This window comes from Meriones unguiculatus, chromosome 4 (genome assembly GCF_030254825.1).
Source record: "Meriones unguiculatus strain TT.TT164.6M chromosome 4, Bangor_MerUng_6.1, whole genome shotgun sequence".
Classification (NCBI taxonomy): domain Eukaryota; kingdom Metazoa; phylum Chordata; class Mammalia; order Rodentia; family Muridae; genus Meriones; species Meriones unguiculatus.
This window is the reverse complement of record NC_083352.1, coordinates 125,095,392-125,110,926: the sequence shown is the minus strand read 5'-3', so window position 1 is coordinate 125,110,926 and position 15,535 is coordinate 125,095,392. Positions and strand designations below refer to the sequence as shown.

Sequence of the window (15,535 nt, the reverse complement as noted above, 5' to 3'; positions counted from 1 at the left end):
CTATTGTACAGATCTGGAGACTGAGGCCCTAGGAGGGTAGGGTCTTGCTGAAGGTAACCCATAGGTGGGACAGAGGTCTGTTTGAATCCATAGAGATGTCTTCTGTTCAGGAACCAGATTTCTTGGGGTTTGTTCCTGGGACTACCATTTGCTGACTGTGAATTTCCATAAACCACTCAATTACTCTGAGCTGTAACTGTCCTCCAGTGCAGGAAGGGGACAGTTAGGGATGTTATGAAGCTGCCCAGGTGCCTGGCAGGCGATCAATAATGACCCATGGTGTTGTTCCCAAGCCAGACTGCATCAACGCCCAAAGATACTCAGATTTGGTTGGGACCAAAGAATACACTTTACTCTCTATGACAGGGGTCCTAGGTTTGAGTCTCTGGGAGGAGTTACGGAGCCGTGCACACGCACACGGTACAGGCAGGTGAAGCGAGCGTTTCCCCAGTTGCTGGAAATCTTCACCTTGACTGCAGCAAAGGCCCTGGGTGGCTGGTTCTGGAACAGAGCCAGAGAGTGACAGCTCCCTCACAGGCCTCTGCCCAGCAGAGGGGCCTTGGGAGAAGGCAACTTTCCTATTTCATAGGTGTGGGAATGGACTGTCCCAAGGCCACACAACTACTCAGCAGGGCTGGGTGGGGGGCTGGGCGGGGGGCTAGGATGGAAGGTGCTGAGGCCTTGGAACAGACACAGTGCTGTAGGAAAGATGCCTCAGCTTTGGAACCTGGGCAACATGATGATGCCGGGTCCTCAGCAAGCCACTGTGCCTCTCTGGGCCTCAGTTTTCCCCTCTATAAGATGAGAGTGCTAATGGATATTCCCCAGGATTACTGTGGACATGAAAGAAGCCCTATGGGGATGGCTGGTTTATCAGCCCCTGGCACATCGAGGCTACTCTGTAAGCTTAGCCACCCCATTCCCTATGCCCAGAGTGGGTGGAAACAATGAGTATCAAGCTCCTTGCCCATTGCAAAAAGGCAGGGGCAGACTGGTGGCTCAGGCTTATAATCCCAGTTGCTAGTGAGGCTAGCTTGAGCTACACAGTGAGATTCTGTCTCAAAATTAAAAACGAGGGCTGTGGCAGAGCACTTGCCTAACAAGCGTGAGATCCTAGGTTCACCCTTTAATTCTGCTATAAAACCCCGAGCAAAACCCAGTGCAGGTTTTTATCTCCCAGGGAATTTCAGGAGGGACCCTGAGGCCTAGAGCCCAGAGCCTGAGATTTGGGATTGCATTAGCTAGATCCCAAGCTTCGACAGTCATGTTAGCCGCTCATCCAATCCTGCTTCTGTCTGTCCCCAACTTCCTCCTCTCCAGGCCTCAGTTTCCTTTTTTGTGGCCAGATCAGGTATGGACTCTGGGCTCCTTGGATAGAAGAAGCTTTAAGTTTGGAGTCAGGAGTCCCACCTGATGGGGACTTGTTCAACATTTGCTATCCAGGAAGGAGATAAGCAAGAGGCCTCCAGGAGGGACCAGAAAATGGGGAAGACTCGCCGGGGGTCAGGAGGACCTCCCTGTGCTGCTGTGGGCACTGGGCACAGCTCCATGTCTCCTCAGTCTCTTTATCTTTCAGGTAGACCTGCGGTGACTACGAACCTCTCGGGGACTGTAGGGGACTTAGGTGGGGGAGGTGCACTAGGCTACCCTCAGCAGATGCTTCTCTGTGGCCTCCCCCGGTACCTGGAGCGGGAACATCTGGATGGTGTTTTCTGGCTGAAACTGGAATGCCCCCAGGAACACTTCCTCACTGGGTGGGCTCTCCATGCCCTGTGGAAGCAGACAACCAAGGCACAGAATGCATCTGGCTGAGACTGGCACACTCCGGGGATGGGGGGGGCTTCTCACCAAGTCTGGTGTCTGGGGCAGGAAGGAACACTGCATGGGGAAGCAGCTGAGGCCTATGTCTGACATCACCAGTGAAGATCAGGCTGCTTCCCAGTCCTTCTCTGGAGCCCAATAACTCTGGGCTGCCACAGTATAAGGAAGCCCAGTGGTTTCCCTTGTCTCAGAGAGACCTTGGTTGGACTAGATAGCCGTCTACACCGATCCTGGAAGGCTCTGGCTATTCCCAGCCTAATGTAGCCACATCCCTGAGCTATGTGGATGGGTTCTCTTGAGGTTTAGGCTACCACCTAAGGCGGTCCCTTCAGCCCAGCCTGGCTCCCTGTTGTCACCGTGTGCTCACATAGATGACAAAGTCCTTCGGTGCGGTGTCCAGGGTACCCGACAGTGAGATGGTCTTGGGGATGTGCTGCAGTGTAAGGTTGGACAGGTAGACTTTCTGGGCCAAACGGATGGCCACCTGGCCTCGGCCACCAGCAAAGGCCCAGCAGTTCCCAGGGGTCACATTGGGCTGGAAGAGGCAGGTGTGAGGGGTTTGTGCTGGAAGGCTGGGATCCCTCTTTCCCTGCTTCCCACATTCCCTTGCTCATCCTTTCTGCCCACAGAGATTAGCTCCAGCAGTTCAGGGCGGGCGGGTCCTGAGTGGGGCCTCCCACCTTGTCCTTCTCAGTAGCTGTTCATCATGCTTTCATTCCCTCACTCATTCACCCCTTGCTTCCAACATTCTTTTCATGCTTTCATTGTCACCCCAAGACATAGACTTGGTTGTGCTCTCCATTTACAGAGGAGGAAACTGAGGCACAGAGCAGGGACATGAGTGGCCCAGGATTGTGCAGAGCTCTAAGTCCAGCTTGGTAATTTGGCCCTGCAATTGGCTCGCTGTTAAACCACCATGATCTGATCCATAAAACAAGGAACAGAAGCCCAGGAAGGAAAGGGACTGTCCTCACAGAACACAGGAAAGCTATTCATCTAGTAGGTGCTGGGCTTCTTAAAGACACAGTATGCACTGTCCTGATCTAGAACTGGGATGCTAGGCTAGGTTGAGAGCTGGCGGGGGTGGGGAGAAAGATGGACCTTGGAATGCCTCCTGTAGGAGCAAGGGAGTACTAGCAGTTATCTAGAAAACACACGCCAACCCATGGGAAGTCAAGTAGGGCTGGTGGCATGGGAAGCTGGAGCCAGCTGGCCAGGCTTGGAGGTACAGATGCCTGGCAGACGCTCCGCCCCAGACGTGACTGCAGTCAGTGTTTCACAGTCAGGTTCCATCCCTCTATTGCCTGGGCTGTACCACCTGTCTCCCTGGCTGGTGCCATATTCTGTGATTCCTTTTCCCTGTCTCAAGCCCTCAGTGCCAACTCACTGCCCAGTGGACCTTGCTTGTGCATGTCCATCCAGTAGGAGGCTTCCCCGGCACTGGGGGGCAACTGTCCTAGATGAACTCTAGTTCCTTGAGGGTAGGACCCATCGACAGGTGGCTATGGCACTTCCCCAAATTGATGGCTAGGATGAGCTCTTAATGGTTCCTAGCCGCTCGGGGGCTGGACAGGCTTGTGCGCCTCTCTGGATCTCAGCTCCTCCATCCGTAAGGCTGCACTGCAGAGGGTGAATGTCTGAATGCTTCCTCTGCCACATACTGCATGCCCAAGTGACCTGGCTTCTTGGCATAGTGTCCTCCTTTGCAAAGGAAGTATATCACAGGTCCACCCCCAAGGCTGCCTGCAAGTTCCCAGACCCCAGCCTGTCAGGTCACTGGGTGGGGTCACTGTGGCGGCCTGCCAGAGCCCTCCCCATGGCTCCTGCTCTCCATCTTGACCCCCCTTCTCCTCCAGCTTCCATCCTGTCCATTTCTTCCCACCTTGGCTTTGTCCCATCTCTTTCCCGCTGCTATCTTCAATCCCGCCCCATCTCTGCTGCCAGCTCCTGTTACTAGCCCTCTCCTGGCCCTCTCCTACTGCCTCCTGCCCTGGCCCCTGCCTCAAGGATCACATCCGGGGGCTGCGCGTAGTTCCACAGTGGGATCCAGTTCCAGTAGGAGCGAGCCTTGTCGTGGTTATACGTGGTTGACGTGTGCGAGAAGTCGATGCTGGCCCCTGTATGGAGGGGAGGATCTCAGCTTCCGCTGGAGGGAGACTTGTGCTGAGGGCACACTCATGCTTGGTCTGAATCCCTGCCAACTTTGGAGCTCAGTGTGCCCCTCTGGCAATGGAATAGGCACTGAAGTGAGTACTGTAAGAGCAGCTTGCTCAGGCTGTGTGCTGAACAAATGCATTGGTAATTAATGCATTTGGGAACTAATGTATAGTCCTCCCCCGGCCCCACTGGGCTAGCGTGCTGGGAACAGCTGCGTGAATCTGCAGGGTACAGAGGGGGCCTGGCTTGAAAAGAGAGGAGTCCTGGGTTTGTTTCACAGAGGGGCTCTTACATCTGATCCCACGTTTCATTGAGTTCTGAGGTGCTTGGGTCAGCTGGTGTTGCCTGGTTGGGCCCCACCATCACCCTTAAAACAGCCTGAGCTCTCTCTTTCAGCCCCATCCCTTACACATTCATTCTCCTGGCTGGAAGGTCCTTCCTTCTTCATTAGGTCTCAACCCAAATGCCTCCCAAGGTAAGGGGTCTCCTCTTTCCTAGCCACCTCCTCTATTTCTCCTGGAGCCAATTTCTGACTGTCACTGGGCCCACTGGCTTGTTTCAAAAGTCAGCCTCTTTACCGTGGGGTCTCCTCCGTGCACTGAGCCCCAGTTTGGGGGAATGTAAATGATGAGGGGTGGTAGTGGAGTTGAAGGCCATGGATTCCTGTTGCCCACCCCAGACCCTATCAGAGAAACCAGGTGGGAGTGGAGATAAGTTCTGAGGCTGTACTTCACAGCAGCAGCAGCAGCAGCAGCAGCAGCCGCACGTGCGCACCTTATGGAGGGTTTCTGAGGTAGCTCTGTGGTGGGCCAATACGGGAGGCAGGTCACTTACCTATGGACTTCAGGGCAAAGTCTGGCTTTTCAATGTAATCGCCATGAATCATCTTCATTATTTTCTGGGTCATTTTTTGCTGAGAAGGCAGAAAACATAGGCTGTGTCCTGGTACAATCTGAGCCCCATCTGTGTGTCTTTGGCAGATGACAGGTGGTTTTTGGACACCTCTGCCATACAGGATGCTATACAGCAGAAGCAGAGCTTAGTAGCATTGAAGGCAAGAATCTGGACAGTTCGGGCCTGGCTCGTGAGCTTTCAGATGGGACTGACGGCCACTCTACCAGGGTTTGGACAGGGGCCATTCTTGTGGCATTCTGTTAAAGAATGTGCCTCTCTTTATTTCCATGTTCTACTTTATGGAACTTCCTTCCATTTTCTGGAAGGCTGAATTTATTTGTGACGGACTAATCAATCAATCTATTTGGAGGAATTTCTAATAAAGTATAGCATTTAAGCAATGGCATTGCTGGCTGCTTTTCAGTTAGGTTTACAGCAAGAACTGGGAGCAAAGAGCAGGGCAGAAATACTTGATTTGGCCAGAAGAAGAACATATTTAAAGTATGGGAAAAGGTGGCTCTGGTTCTTAAATAAACACCATTAAAAAGGAATCCAGTACCTTTCATCAATAAAACAGGAATGTGTCTTAACAGCATCTTAACATCTGGATAGACTGCACCACAGCAGGCACAAGGTGAAAGAACAAATTAATTTTTAAAGATTTATCCATGAGAATAAAGTGCCTCTGGGGTAACCTACTTACAAAGGAAAAAAAAGTGTGTAAGAAAGTGTTTATCCAGAATTGGTTTTGCTGTGGCCAGCCACTTAGGCATTCAGAGGCCACAATAGCCATGGTGCATGGAGGCATGACCTCTGCTTGAGCTAATGGCAGATCTGAGCACCATCATATGATGCTGATTCTGTAAACATGCAGAATAAAAGAGCTACAGGATCTCGGGATCCTGATTTTCAAGGAGGGTCTTGGAGGTTAGATGAAGTATGTGGGGTCAGACTCTCCAGGCTGATGTGTGAAGCTCTAAGATTGAAGCTTGAGCAGCAGTGGAGGGCGTCGGAAGACAGAGATGCCAGGAGCATGGAATATTCACCCCTGGTGAGGAAGGTGCCACAAGGGTCCAAGATTTTATGTTCATGTGGGCCTAGAAGATAGAATCCAAGACTTAAGAGCCCTCAAACACATGGCCAGGTGTTCCCATTAAGACATTTTGGCAAAATTTTGAAGATGAATGGGCAGGAATCCAAATGCTAAAAACTTCTAAATAAGCCTTAAAGAATTTTTAGTCTGGGTTTATCTAAACCAGCTTAATACCCACCAAGAAAGAAGGGCACTTCATCCTTCCTACAGAGAACAGGGCATTTCCTGAGTGGTAATTGCAACTGTGTGAGACAAATAGAGTTTTATTATAGCTTGTCAAGAAAACACTAAAACTGTGGGAATGTAAACTTGTACAACCACTAAGGAAATCAATCTGGTACTTTCTCAGACAATTAGGAATAGTGCTACCTCAAGATCCAGCTATACCACTCCTGGGCATATATCCAAAAGATGCTCAAATATACAAGGACATTTGCTCAACAGCTAATTGTAGCAGCTTTATTTGTAATAGCAAGAATCTGGAAACAACCCAGATGCACCTCAAATGAGAAATGGATACAGAAATTGTGGTATGTTTTCACAGTGGAATACTACTCAGCAATTAAAAACAAGGAAATCATGAAATTTGCAGGTAAATGGTGGGAACTAGAAAAGATCATCCTGAGTGAGCTATCCCAGAAGCAGAAAGACACACATAGTGTATATTAACTCATAAGTGAATATTAGCCATATAATACAAGATAAACATGCTAAAATCTGTACACCTAAAGAAGTTAAGCAAGGAGGAGGACCCTGGAGAAGATGCTCAATCCTCATTCAGAAAGGCAAACGGGATAGACATTGGAAAAGGGAGAAACAGGGCACAGGACAGGAGTCTACCACAGAGGGTCTCTGAAAGACTCTACCCAGCAGGGTATTAAAGCAGATGCTGAGACTCATAGCCAAACTTTGGGCAGGGTGCAGGGAATCTTAGGAAAGAAAGGGGAGATAGAAAGACCTGGAGGGGACAGGAGCTGCACAAGGAGAGCGACAGAACCCAAAATTCTGGGCCCAGGGGTCTTTTGTGAGACTGATACTCCACCCAAGGACCATCATGGAGATAACCTTAGAACCCCTGCACAGATGTAGCCCCTAGCAGCTCAGTGTCCAAGTGGGTTTGCCTAGTAAGGAGAACAGGGACTGTCTCTGACATGAACTCAGTGGCTTGATCTTTGATCACCTTCCCCTGAGGTGAGGGGCAGCCTTACCAGGCCACAGAGGGGAGGAGGACCTCCCCTATCAGTGGACTGGGGGAGGGGCATGGAGGAGAAGAGGGAGGGAGGGTAAGATTGTGAGAGGACGAGGGAGGGGGCTACAGCTGGGATACAAAGTGAATAATTTATAATAAATATAAAATAAATTAAAAAGGAGGCAATACAGGGAAAGAGAGGAGGCAGTTTTACACAGAGAGAGGTTGAACGAGAGAATAAGCTAGACACAGGTGAGGACAGAATGGGTCAGAGAATGAGAATGAGCCAGAAGAAAAGATTGCTGGAGTTAGTTTGAGGCCAAGCAGAGCAATTCAGGGGCTCAGAGAGAAGACATATTGATTAAGTTAGCTGGGAGAGGAGTTTGAGCTAGAACAACTGAATTAAAGCAGCCAGCACAGAGCTCAGTAAGAACAAGAAAGGCTGAGTTTATTAAGCAGTAAGTCTCAGAGGCTGAAAACATTCTAGGCCTAGGTTAGATTGTATGGAGGGTAGAAGCTTCCAGCCTACATTAGCTGACGGAGGTAATAAGCCTCCAACACAACAACTGAAACAGGCAAATAAAAGTTACTTTTGAAAAACAAAACAAAACACTAAAAAGTACTAGGCATTAAGTGACAAACCCAAAAGCTGATGCAAAGTGAGAAAAAGAAAAACAGAAAACTATAGATAATCCAGATATTAGAGTTAGCTGACAAAAATTTTAAAAATAACTACAATTAGTTTCTTAAATAAAGGAAAAGATAGAAAACAGACAAACAATGAATTGATGGCTGAATTAAATCTATGAAATGAAAATCTATTGAATATGAATTCTAAATATATGTGAATATTTTATATATTGAATTTTGTAATTTTGAATATATTAAATAAATTTTATATATTGAGTTATATATTATGTATTCTACATATTTAGATATATAATTCAATATATAAAATGAATTGATTTTATTTACGGAGTACAGTATTACAAATGAGTCTGAAGAAGGATGAGCTAAAACTGTCAAAACTTAGATCATAGAGAAAAAGAAAGAAAAAAAGCAACAAATAAATCAGAAAGGAAGCACTTGAAACCTACTCTATAGGTTTAGCATAGATATAATCAGAATACAAGAGAAAAGAATATATGAGGAAGAAGGGATATTTTAAGAGATAAAAGCTAAGAGTTTTAAGAAATTATTGAAAAATACCAGTGCATATTTTCAATAATAGTAAACCCTGAGGTATGTTATACTGGACACAAAAAAAAATTAGAAGTTTCTAGGGACAAAAAATAAACCAAAATAAACACCAGGTTAGACTCAAGGGGTAAAAGTTAAGAATGGTACAATTTTCAATAGCAAAGTAAAACTAGAATATAACAACAGACTTTTCAGAATTTTCAGGAGAAGCTTTTCTTTCTAAAGTTCTATACCCAGCAAAACTATCAATTAGGTGTAAGGCTAGAATAAGGATATTTAAAAATGTCCAAGTTCATATATATATATATATATATATATATATATGTATATGTACATATACATGCATACACACATACATGTATCTCTTCTTTTAGTCTTTTGCAGAAAGTTACTGGTAGGGGGGATGAAGCACTCCATCAAAATGACTGTGAAACCAAGGAAGAAGATAACTTGGGATATAAGAACCAGGGCATCAGCAAAGACCTTGGGTGGTAAAGGGTCCAATGGCAGCATCTCACCTCGTCAGACATGGCTTCCATCTCTTGGAGTCTGGCAATGAGCTGGTTCATGCTACCTCGTAGGTCCTGGATTTCTCCAGTGTGACGGCGTACCTTCTCCTGGTACATCCTTATCAATAAGGAGGTAAAACAAGAACTAACTGTTTTATGATGCTGCTATCGCTACCTTTTTGTGAGTTAGCTTTCAAAGAATGACCTTTAAATCCTTCTGTTCTCCTGGAACCACGATTCATACACATCTCTCAGGTTCTTATTCCCAAAGCATTACTCCTTCTGTTTCTTTTGCTTGAAATATCTTAAGTCCAGCCTAATCCTTCAAAAATACTCATGAGTATTTTTTTGTCTGTAAGTAAGAATGCTGTCACCAGGTGGTTGATGGCTTGTTAGTTAATGTTTCTCCTCAGCAGTCATTTACTGATCACTGGTTATGAGCCAGGAACTACTCAAGAAGTTCCATGTCTGTTATTAATGCCTATTTACCCACAACAACATAAAAGTCATGCCTCATCTCACAAATGGGGAGTCGAATGTCCAGAAGAAAACAGGTGACTTAAAATTTTAGTCACATAGAATTTACAGGAGCAATGATTTAAGCCCAGGTTGATCTGAGTGCTGGGTATCTATTTTTAGCTAATATACCCTGGATGCCCGCTATGGCTGAGTGTTTTTTAGAAAAAAGAATATGACTAATAAGTAGTTTTTCTTACCTCAGGCTCTGCAGTGGACTATTTATGCTGTCATCCTAGTGGAGTATTAAAGAAAGCAGAATCTTTGTCAGGTGGTCTAATCTGGCCTTGATAAGAGCCTTCCCGCCTCCCATGGCCATAAATCCACCCATTCATCCATCTTCATTTTCAGCCTCCCATCCATTCATCACTTACCATCTACTCAAATGTGAAACTTGTTCCATCCATCCATCCATCCATCCATCCATCCATCATCATCCATCCATCTATCCATTCTTCTATTCACACTCCCATCTGGTAACCAGCCACTCAACACTGGTAATGGCAGTCCGCTGTACCTAGCACTGAAATGGCTGGTGGTTGCATGAGTCAGCCCTGCTTGCTTTCTTTAAGGGGTTGCCAGTAGAGTTGGGAGAGATGGTTATGTTACAGACAGTGGAGGAAAGAGAAAACTACAGCCTCCTTTGCTTTGGTGTGTCAGGAGGTTGTGATTTTTCAGGTAGACCTCAAAGACTACAATACTCTTCCACTGTAAGAGTACCATTGTAAAGGAGAGAGAGAGGGAGAACAGAGGCAGATTCCCTCAGGCCGATATTCTCTATTGGTCTCTGAGGCTTTCTTTATCAGGAACTCTGGCTGCTGGTTTTCTCTTCCTCCTTCCTCAGAAAACAAAGCCTGATGGGGTGGGCTCAGTTCACTGAAGCAGAGAGAGTAGAGAGAGAGAGCAATGTGGTTCCTCACAGCCTTATTTTAGGTGTGTGGGGGGGTCTAGAGAGAGGGAGATGGGCCCTGCTGGGCTGAACAACGGGAAAGCCATCTGACGGTGGATAGTTGAGAGTCACATGTGTGGGAGAGAGGGGTTTCCAGAAGTGTGGAGAGACAAAGGTAGCAATTTGGATTTGGGATGAGTCAAGAATGGACCATCATCTAGATTTAGTGAGAGTAAGAGAAACTGCTCTTACAGTGGGAACATTGATGGTTTATATAGGTCAGTCAGCTATGGAGCCCAGAGCGGCTCACGCTCACCTGCCAGACTTCCATTTTTGATGGTAAATGCATGAAAAACATCCAGAAGCCTGTGGAGCCATGAAAACAAGAATGACCCACTTAAGTCAAAAGGTTCAAAGCTTGGGTTCAGGGATAAAGGTTCTTTGGGAGAAGTTACTTAATCTCTTCATAGCTCAGTTTCCTCCTCTGTAAGATAGGGATAGCGTCATATTTTTTTTTTTTTTATCATGCTCAAGTGACATCCTTTTTGAGATGTGTGCCCATAAGCTAAATGACATACACCGCTCATCTTGTATCTCAGCCTTGCTGCCTAGTGGGCAAAGCGAAGGCAGGGTGGGTCTTTTCTGCACTTCACGAGTTCCAGGCTGGCTTGGTGAATTATTTAAAAATCCTTAAAACATATTTGTTGCTCTTAAATTTAAGGTGTTTTCAAAGCAATTCTTGGCCTCTGCAACTGCTCTCTTAAGCTGAAGGGTGGCGCTCATGAGACGGGTGGGGTAACTGGTAGTGTGATAGACAGGGTCCTGTCTGTCCTAGAGTCCTGGGCTCCCTCTCCCAGAATGGGCCAAAGCCCAGGGATGCCTCCCCATGGGCAGGGCCCCCAAGACACACCCAAAACGCAGAGGACCAGAAGGCCCATCTTCTCCATGAGTTTCTGACAAAGCAACTTGCACCTGAGAATCAGAATGGTCATAGTCAAGGTCAGATGTAGTGTCTGGCAGGTCCCCCTTGTCCTGACCTCCCCACTGTTCCATCTCTTTGTCCACTTTTTCTGTTACCCTCCTTATTGAACTTGTCCTTCAGGGACCATCTCTAATGCCCCACCTTCCAGGATTTGCAGAGTCACCTACCTCATCCTGCAATCTTAGCGTGGTACTGCTTTTCCACCATGGTGGTGGTGGTGGAGGAGGGCAAGGCTGGGCCCAGAGGAGCCATCAAGGAAATATTTAAGATGTAAAGTTTATATGAGAGAATGAGGTGGACATCTCAGGAGAGGGGTCTATACAGACAAAGCAAACTCAGGAGAGAAGTGGGTGTGGGGTGAGGTCATTCTGGACAGGAAGAACACAGGAAAAGGAGTAGTGGAAACTTGGGCAGGGTGTTCAGGGAGTGAGAACCCCAGGCTTGCAGGCCCCATGGGTCCATAGAGAGAGGCAGAATGAGAACATATAGGAAAAGAAGGGTGGGGCAAGGTTCGTGCTGGGGAGTTGAGCAATGGGGAGCCACAGTAGGCCTGAGATGGGGGAATGTGACAAAAGACGGATTGAGGAGAGCTCAACCCCCCTCCCCTCTCCCCTGTTTACCTGCAGCTGTTAAGTAGAACTTGCTGGGCCTGAGTTCTCAGGAAGCAGGCCAGGCAGGTGAGCCAGGCTGAAGAGGAGACAGGAGGGCAGCAAAAAGTTGTACCCTCATCTTGGTCCCATTGTGAGCACCCACTGTCCGTCCTGGGCCTGGGGGGATACCTTGGAGCTGGGAGGCCCTCTCAATTTGATGGTTGAGCCCAGGATAGCCCCCAGCTCAGCTTATGTAAACAGCCAGAAGTTCAAGGCCTATGAGTAAGCCTCGCTTGAAGATGGTGGTTAACAGAGCCTGGCACATTTGGCAGCACAAAAGATGGAGTGTGTTAGTGCCATCTCCAGACACAGGGAGCCCGTCTTTGAAAGGCACAGCTCTGGAGTGCAGCATGCTTTAAGTTATGAAGAGGGGGTCCAGGTTATAGATATACATACACACATATACACGTATATATATGCATATATATATTGGGTTATGCATGGGGGAAAGGAGAATGGAAAGGAGAGTAGGTGCTTGCCTGGAAGACTGTTAGATAGTAAAATAGAAGAGACATGGAGAGCAGAGGACTGATGGATGGAAATGGATGGAGAGAGGGATGGCTATAGTAAGAAATGAAAATCTGGGCACAGTGGCGCACACCTGTAATCCCAGCACTCAGGGAGGCAGAGGCAGGTGGATCTCTGTGAGTTTGAGGCCAGCCCGGTGTACAAAGTGAGTCCATCAAGGACTGCCAGGGCTACACAGAGAAACCCTGTCTCGAAAAACAAAACAAAAAAAAATTAAAATATGGAGGAAGTAATTAATGGCTCAGTGAATAGATAGAGGATGGATTAATGGATGGGTGGATAGGTGGATATTGGATGGATTAGCAGGTGGATTAATGGAGCCAAAGTAGAGGAGGACTTGGGGACTGATCCTCCTAAGCCAAAGAGTATATAAGCATCTTACTTCCCCTTCCAGGGAGGCCCTGCCTGGAATGGGTGGGGAAGCCTGTGGCTCCTGGTATATAGTGACAACCCAGGGCAGCCTGAGTTTTAGAAGAGCTTGGGCTAAATCTGGTTCCCCTCCCCTGGCCCCTGGTGCTCAAGCTAGTTCTTCCATTTATACATACACATATATCCCAGTATGAACTGGGTAAGGCTGAGGCCTTGGGTGTTGATGCGGAGAGGCAACCGCAGAGCGGCATCTGCAGAGAACAGAGACCACAAGGTCCCTGCCAGCCTCAGGATATGGGCTTGCAGAGACCTGGGGGCCCCAGGCTTGCTGTATGCATCTTTTCTGCCCAACCCCAACTTCACAGCAGGTACCACTGAAGCCCCAGGACTCCGTTCTTACTCATGTTTGCTGAGAATGTCTCTGCCATTCTGTTGGTGGCGTGGCTTCTTTGGACAGCCCTGAGGATGACAAAAATCACATTTTACATCTTACAAAATCCATGGTCCCACCATGTTTCAGACTGAGAAGCCATGTGTGAGCCAGGAACAGACAAGGTCTGGTTGACCTCAAACCCAGGTCTCCTTTGAGACAAGGAGTGTGGGCAATATGGCCATCATGAGATGTTCTTGAGTGACTCAAGGACAGCCAGGGAAAGGTGGGGTGGGTGGTTCTGAGGGTGTGGGACTGGAAAAAGCTTTTCTTTGTTGAAATGAGGCCCATAGGAGGCCACGCCCACTCTCCTCCTCCCTAGACAGTCATGCTTCTCCATGGACCTCAGTAGCCTGGTGACCAAAAGGAAGACCAACAGAGCTGTGGGAGCCTGGCATTTGGGAGGCACCAGAGAAGTTTCGAGTTCACTCACTCTGACAGCATCTCCACCCTGGCCCCTCTTTGATTAGGGATGTAGAAACATCTTTATTTTTGTAAGGTAGCAATCTCTAAACATTTTTTATTTAATTTTATATTTTTTGTGTGTTTTTGCTAAGAAATCACAATCTAGCTGTTGTATTTTGGATACTAAACATCTTTAGGTGAGGAAAAGAATCGGTGTTCAGGGTGGTGTTTTTTGGAAGTGTTGTGGGCTTTTAAGAGGTGGGGCCCAGTAGGAGGTCCTTAGATCATTGGGTACATATCCTGAAAAGGGACTGTGGGTTTGTAATCTCTTCCCCTTTCTCTCTTTGCTTCTTAGCTCATGAAATGATTGTCCTTCTCCCCATTTCCTCACCATGCTGTGTTGTCACAACCCCCCACGCCCGGCCCTAGATTATGGACTAGAACCTCCAAACCATGAGTCAAAACAACCCTTTTCTCTCTGTTCGATTATTAGCACGGGACCTCATTACAGGGACAGAACCCAGTCTCCCACAGTGTCCAGCTGTGCTGACATAGTACTGGCCTTCTCCAAATACAAGATTCAAACACTCCTGAGGCCTATGCGGCTGAGTGAGCAGTGTACCCCCAAACAACCAGAAGACAGGAGTTTGAAGGTTCCTACCACAGAGACCTGTTCATCACCCTGATCTCACCATCACCAACGTACCATGTGCCACCTTACCACGCTGCACCTGATCAACGGGCAATTACTATTTGCCAACTTTAAAGCAAAGAATGAGATACTCATGCAAAAGGATGAGCCAAAATGCTCAGGTTTCAAAGCATACCCTCTTGGAAGTAGGTATCACTTCAAATTAGAATTCCTGTCGCCTGCAACCAGATGATCTCTTGACGAAGAGGGTAGAGATATTTGTTTCCCCAACACTTGTCTGAGGTACGTTAGGGCGGTAAGTATATAGAGCTGATGCATTACTGCACTCACAGATTACTGTACAGTGCACAGCACACAGTAGGTACTCAATAAGTTCACGCTGAAATGATTATTGCTTTGTGCTCTGCAATTGCCAGGAGACCTTGGGAAAGCTACTTTGATCTTCTCTGTCCTCGGCAGCTATTTCTGTAAGACCTGCTTATCCCCAAGGAACTCTCGTGTGCTAAGGGAAAGGTAGGAGCTGGCCTCACCTCCTGGTCCTGGCATTGTGGCCCGAGTCAATAGATCGGATGCATGATTCCCCCAGGTTTCTTGACCGGGGCATTGATTTTCTTTTTTTTTTAAGGACTGAGGTCAATAGGCCGGAGATCTATGGTAGTTAATGAGGAGGAAGCGGCTGCTACTGCCACCACCACCTCTGAGTAGCCTCTGAAGGGTGATATGGACTTTACTGGGTCAGGTGGAACCGTCAGCTCTGTGACCTCATAGAGCAGTCGGATAGAGGGCCCCAAGTCTGTAGCCTGGGCCCAGAACCTGCCCTCAGAGCACGCCATCGTGGCTGACCTTCCATTTTGATGATGGGAAGGTTGACACTGAAAACTGGGGAAGGCTATTGCCAGGGCAGAGCTGGGCAGCGACAAGAATGGAGGGTCCCACAATCAAGCCACCCTCCTTGCTCCGAAGACTCTCTGCTGCCCCAAGCTTCCTGGGCTACTGCCTTCTCAGGCTCCATGTGAATAGATTGTCTAATGCTGAGCTGAAGCTGAGAAGAATTCACTCTTACTGCCTGGTGGCCATGGCTCAGAATTGCAGGCTGAGGACCTGTGGGAAATGGCATCACATTCGTGTGCAACCCCTACCTTCCCACCCCCAACCTGACGGTCTGGACCTCCAGCATAGGGGAGCTGGAGCTAGCAGATGGAACTAGGACTGCTGGTCAGATGACCTTGACCTTGACATGGAAAGACATTC

At 47.7% G+C, this 15,535-nt stretch overlaps 1 protein-coding gene across 2 annotated transcripts; it reads right to left on the bottom strand.

Annotated features, from left to right (window-relative positions):
- Positions 1–333: 333 nt before the first annotated feature.
- Positions 334–14,888, bottom strand: Sun5 (Sad1 and UNC84 domain containing 5). Of its 2 annotated transcripts, XM_021639733.1 has the most exons (13): positions 14,815–14,888; positions 13,198–13,256; positions 12,974–13,048; positions 11,871–11,937; positions 11,179–11,240; positions 10,585–10,634; positions 9,580–9,614; positions 8,873–8,981; positions 4,813–4,891; positions 3,823–3,938; positions 2,189–2,356; positions 1,684–1,770; positions 334–501 (listed from the first exon to the last, which is right to left on the bottom strand). In XM_021639733.1, exons 1-13 carry the CDS (start codon positions 14,886–14,888, stop codon positions 358–360), a joined length of 1,125 nt encoding a protein of 374 aa, XP_021495408.1. In that variant the 3' UTR covers positions 334–357. The 2 variants fall into 2 exon arrangements, with proteins under 2 accessions (XP_021495408.1, XP_021495409.1); XM_021639734.1 differs by lacking the exon at positions 12,974–13,048.
- Positions 14,889–15,535: the final 647 nt, after the last annotated feature.

Excerpts from the sequence above, each read along its gene's own strand:
- Sun5 (XM_021639733.1), bottom strand. The coding sequence starts at position 14,888 with ATGCCCCGGTCAAGAAACCTGGGGGAATCATGCATCCGATCTATTGAC. Across the intron at positions 3,939-4,812 it reads CTTTGCCCTGAAGTCCATAG|GGGCCAGCATCGACTTCTCG; the intron begins GTAAGTGACCTG and ends CCCTCCATACAG. Across the intron at positions 1,771-2,188 it reads CGAAGGACTTTGTCATCTAT|GGCATGGAGAGCCCACCCAG; the intron begins GTGAGCACACGG and ends CTGCTTCCACAG.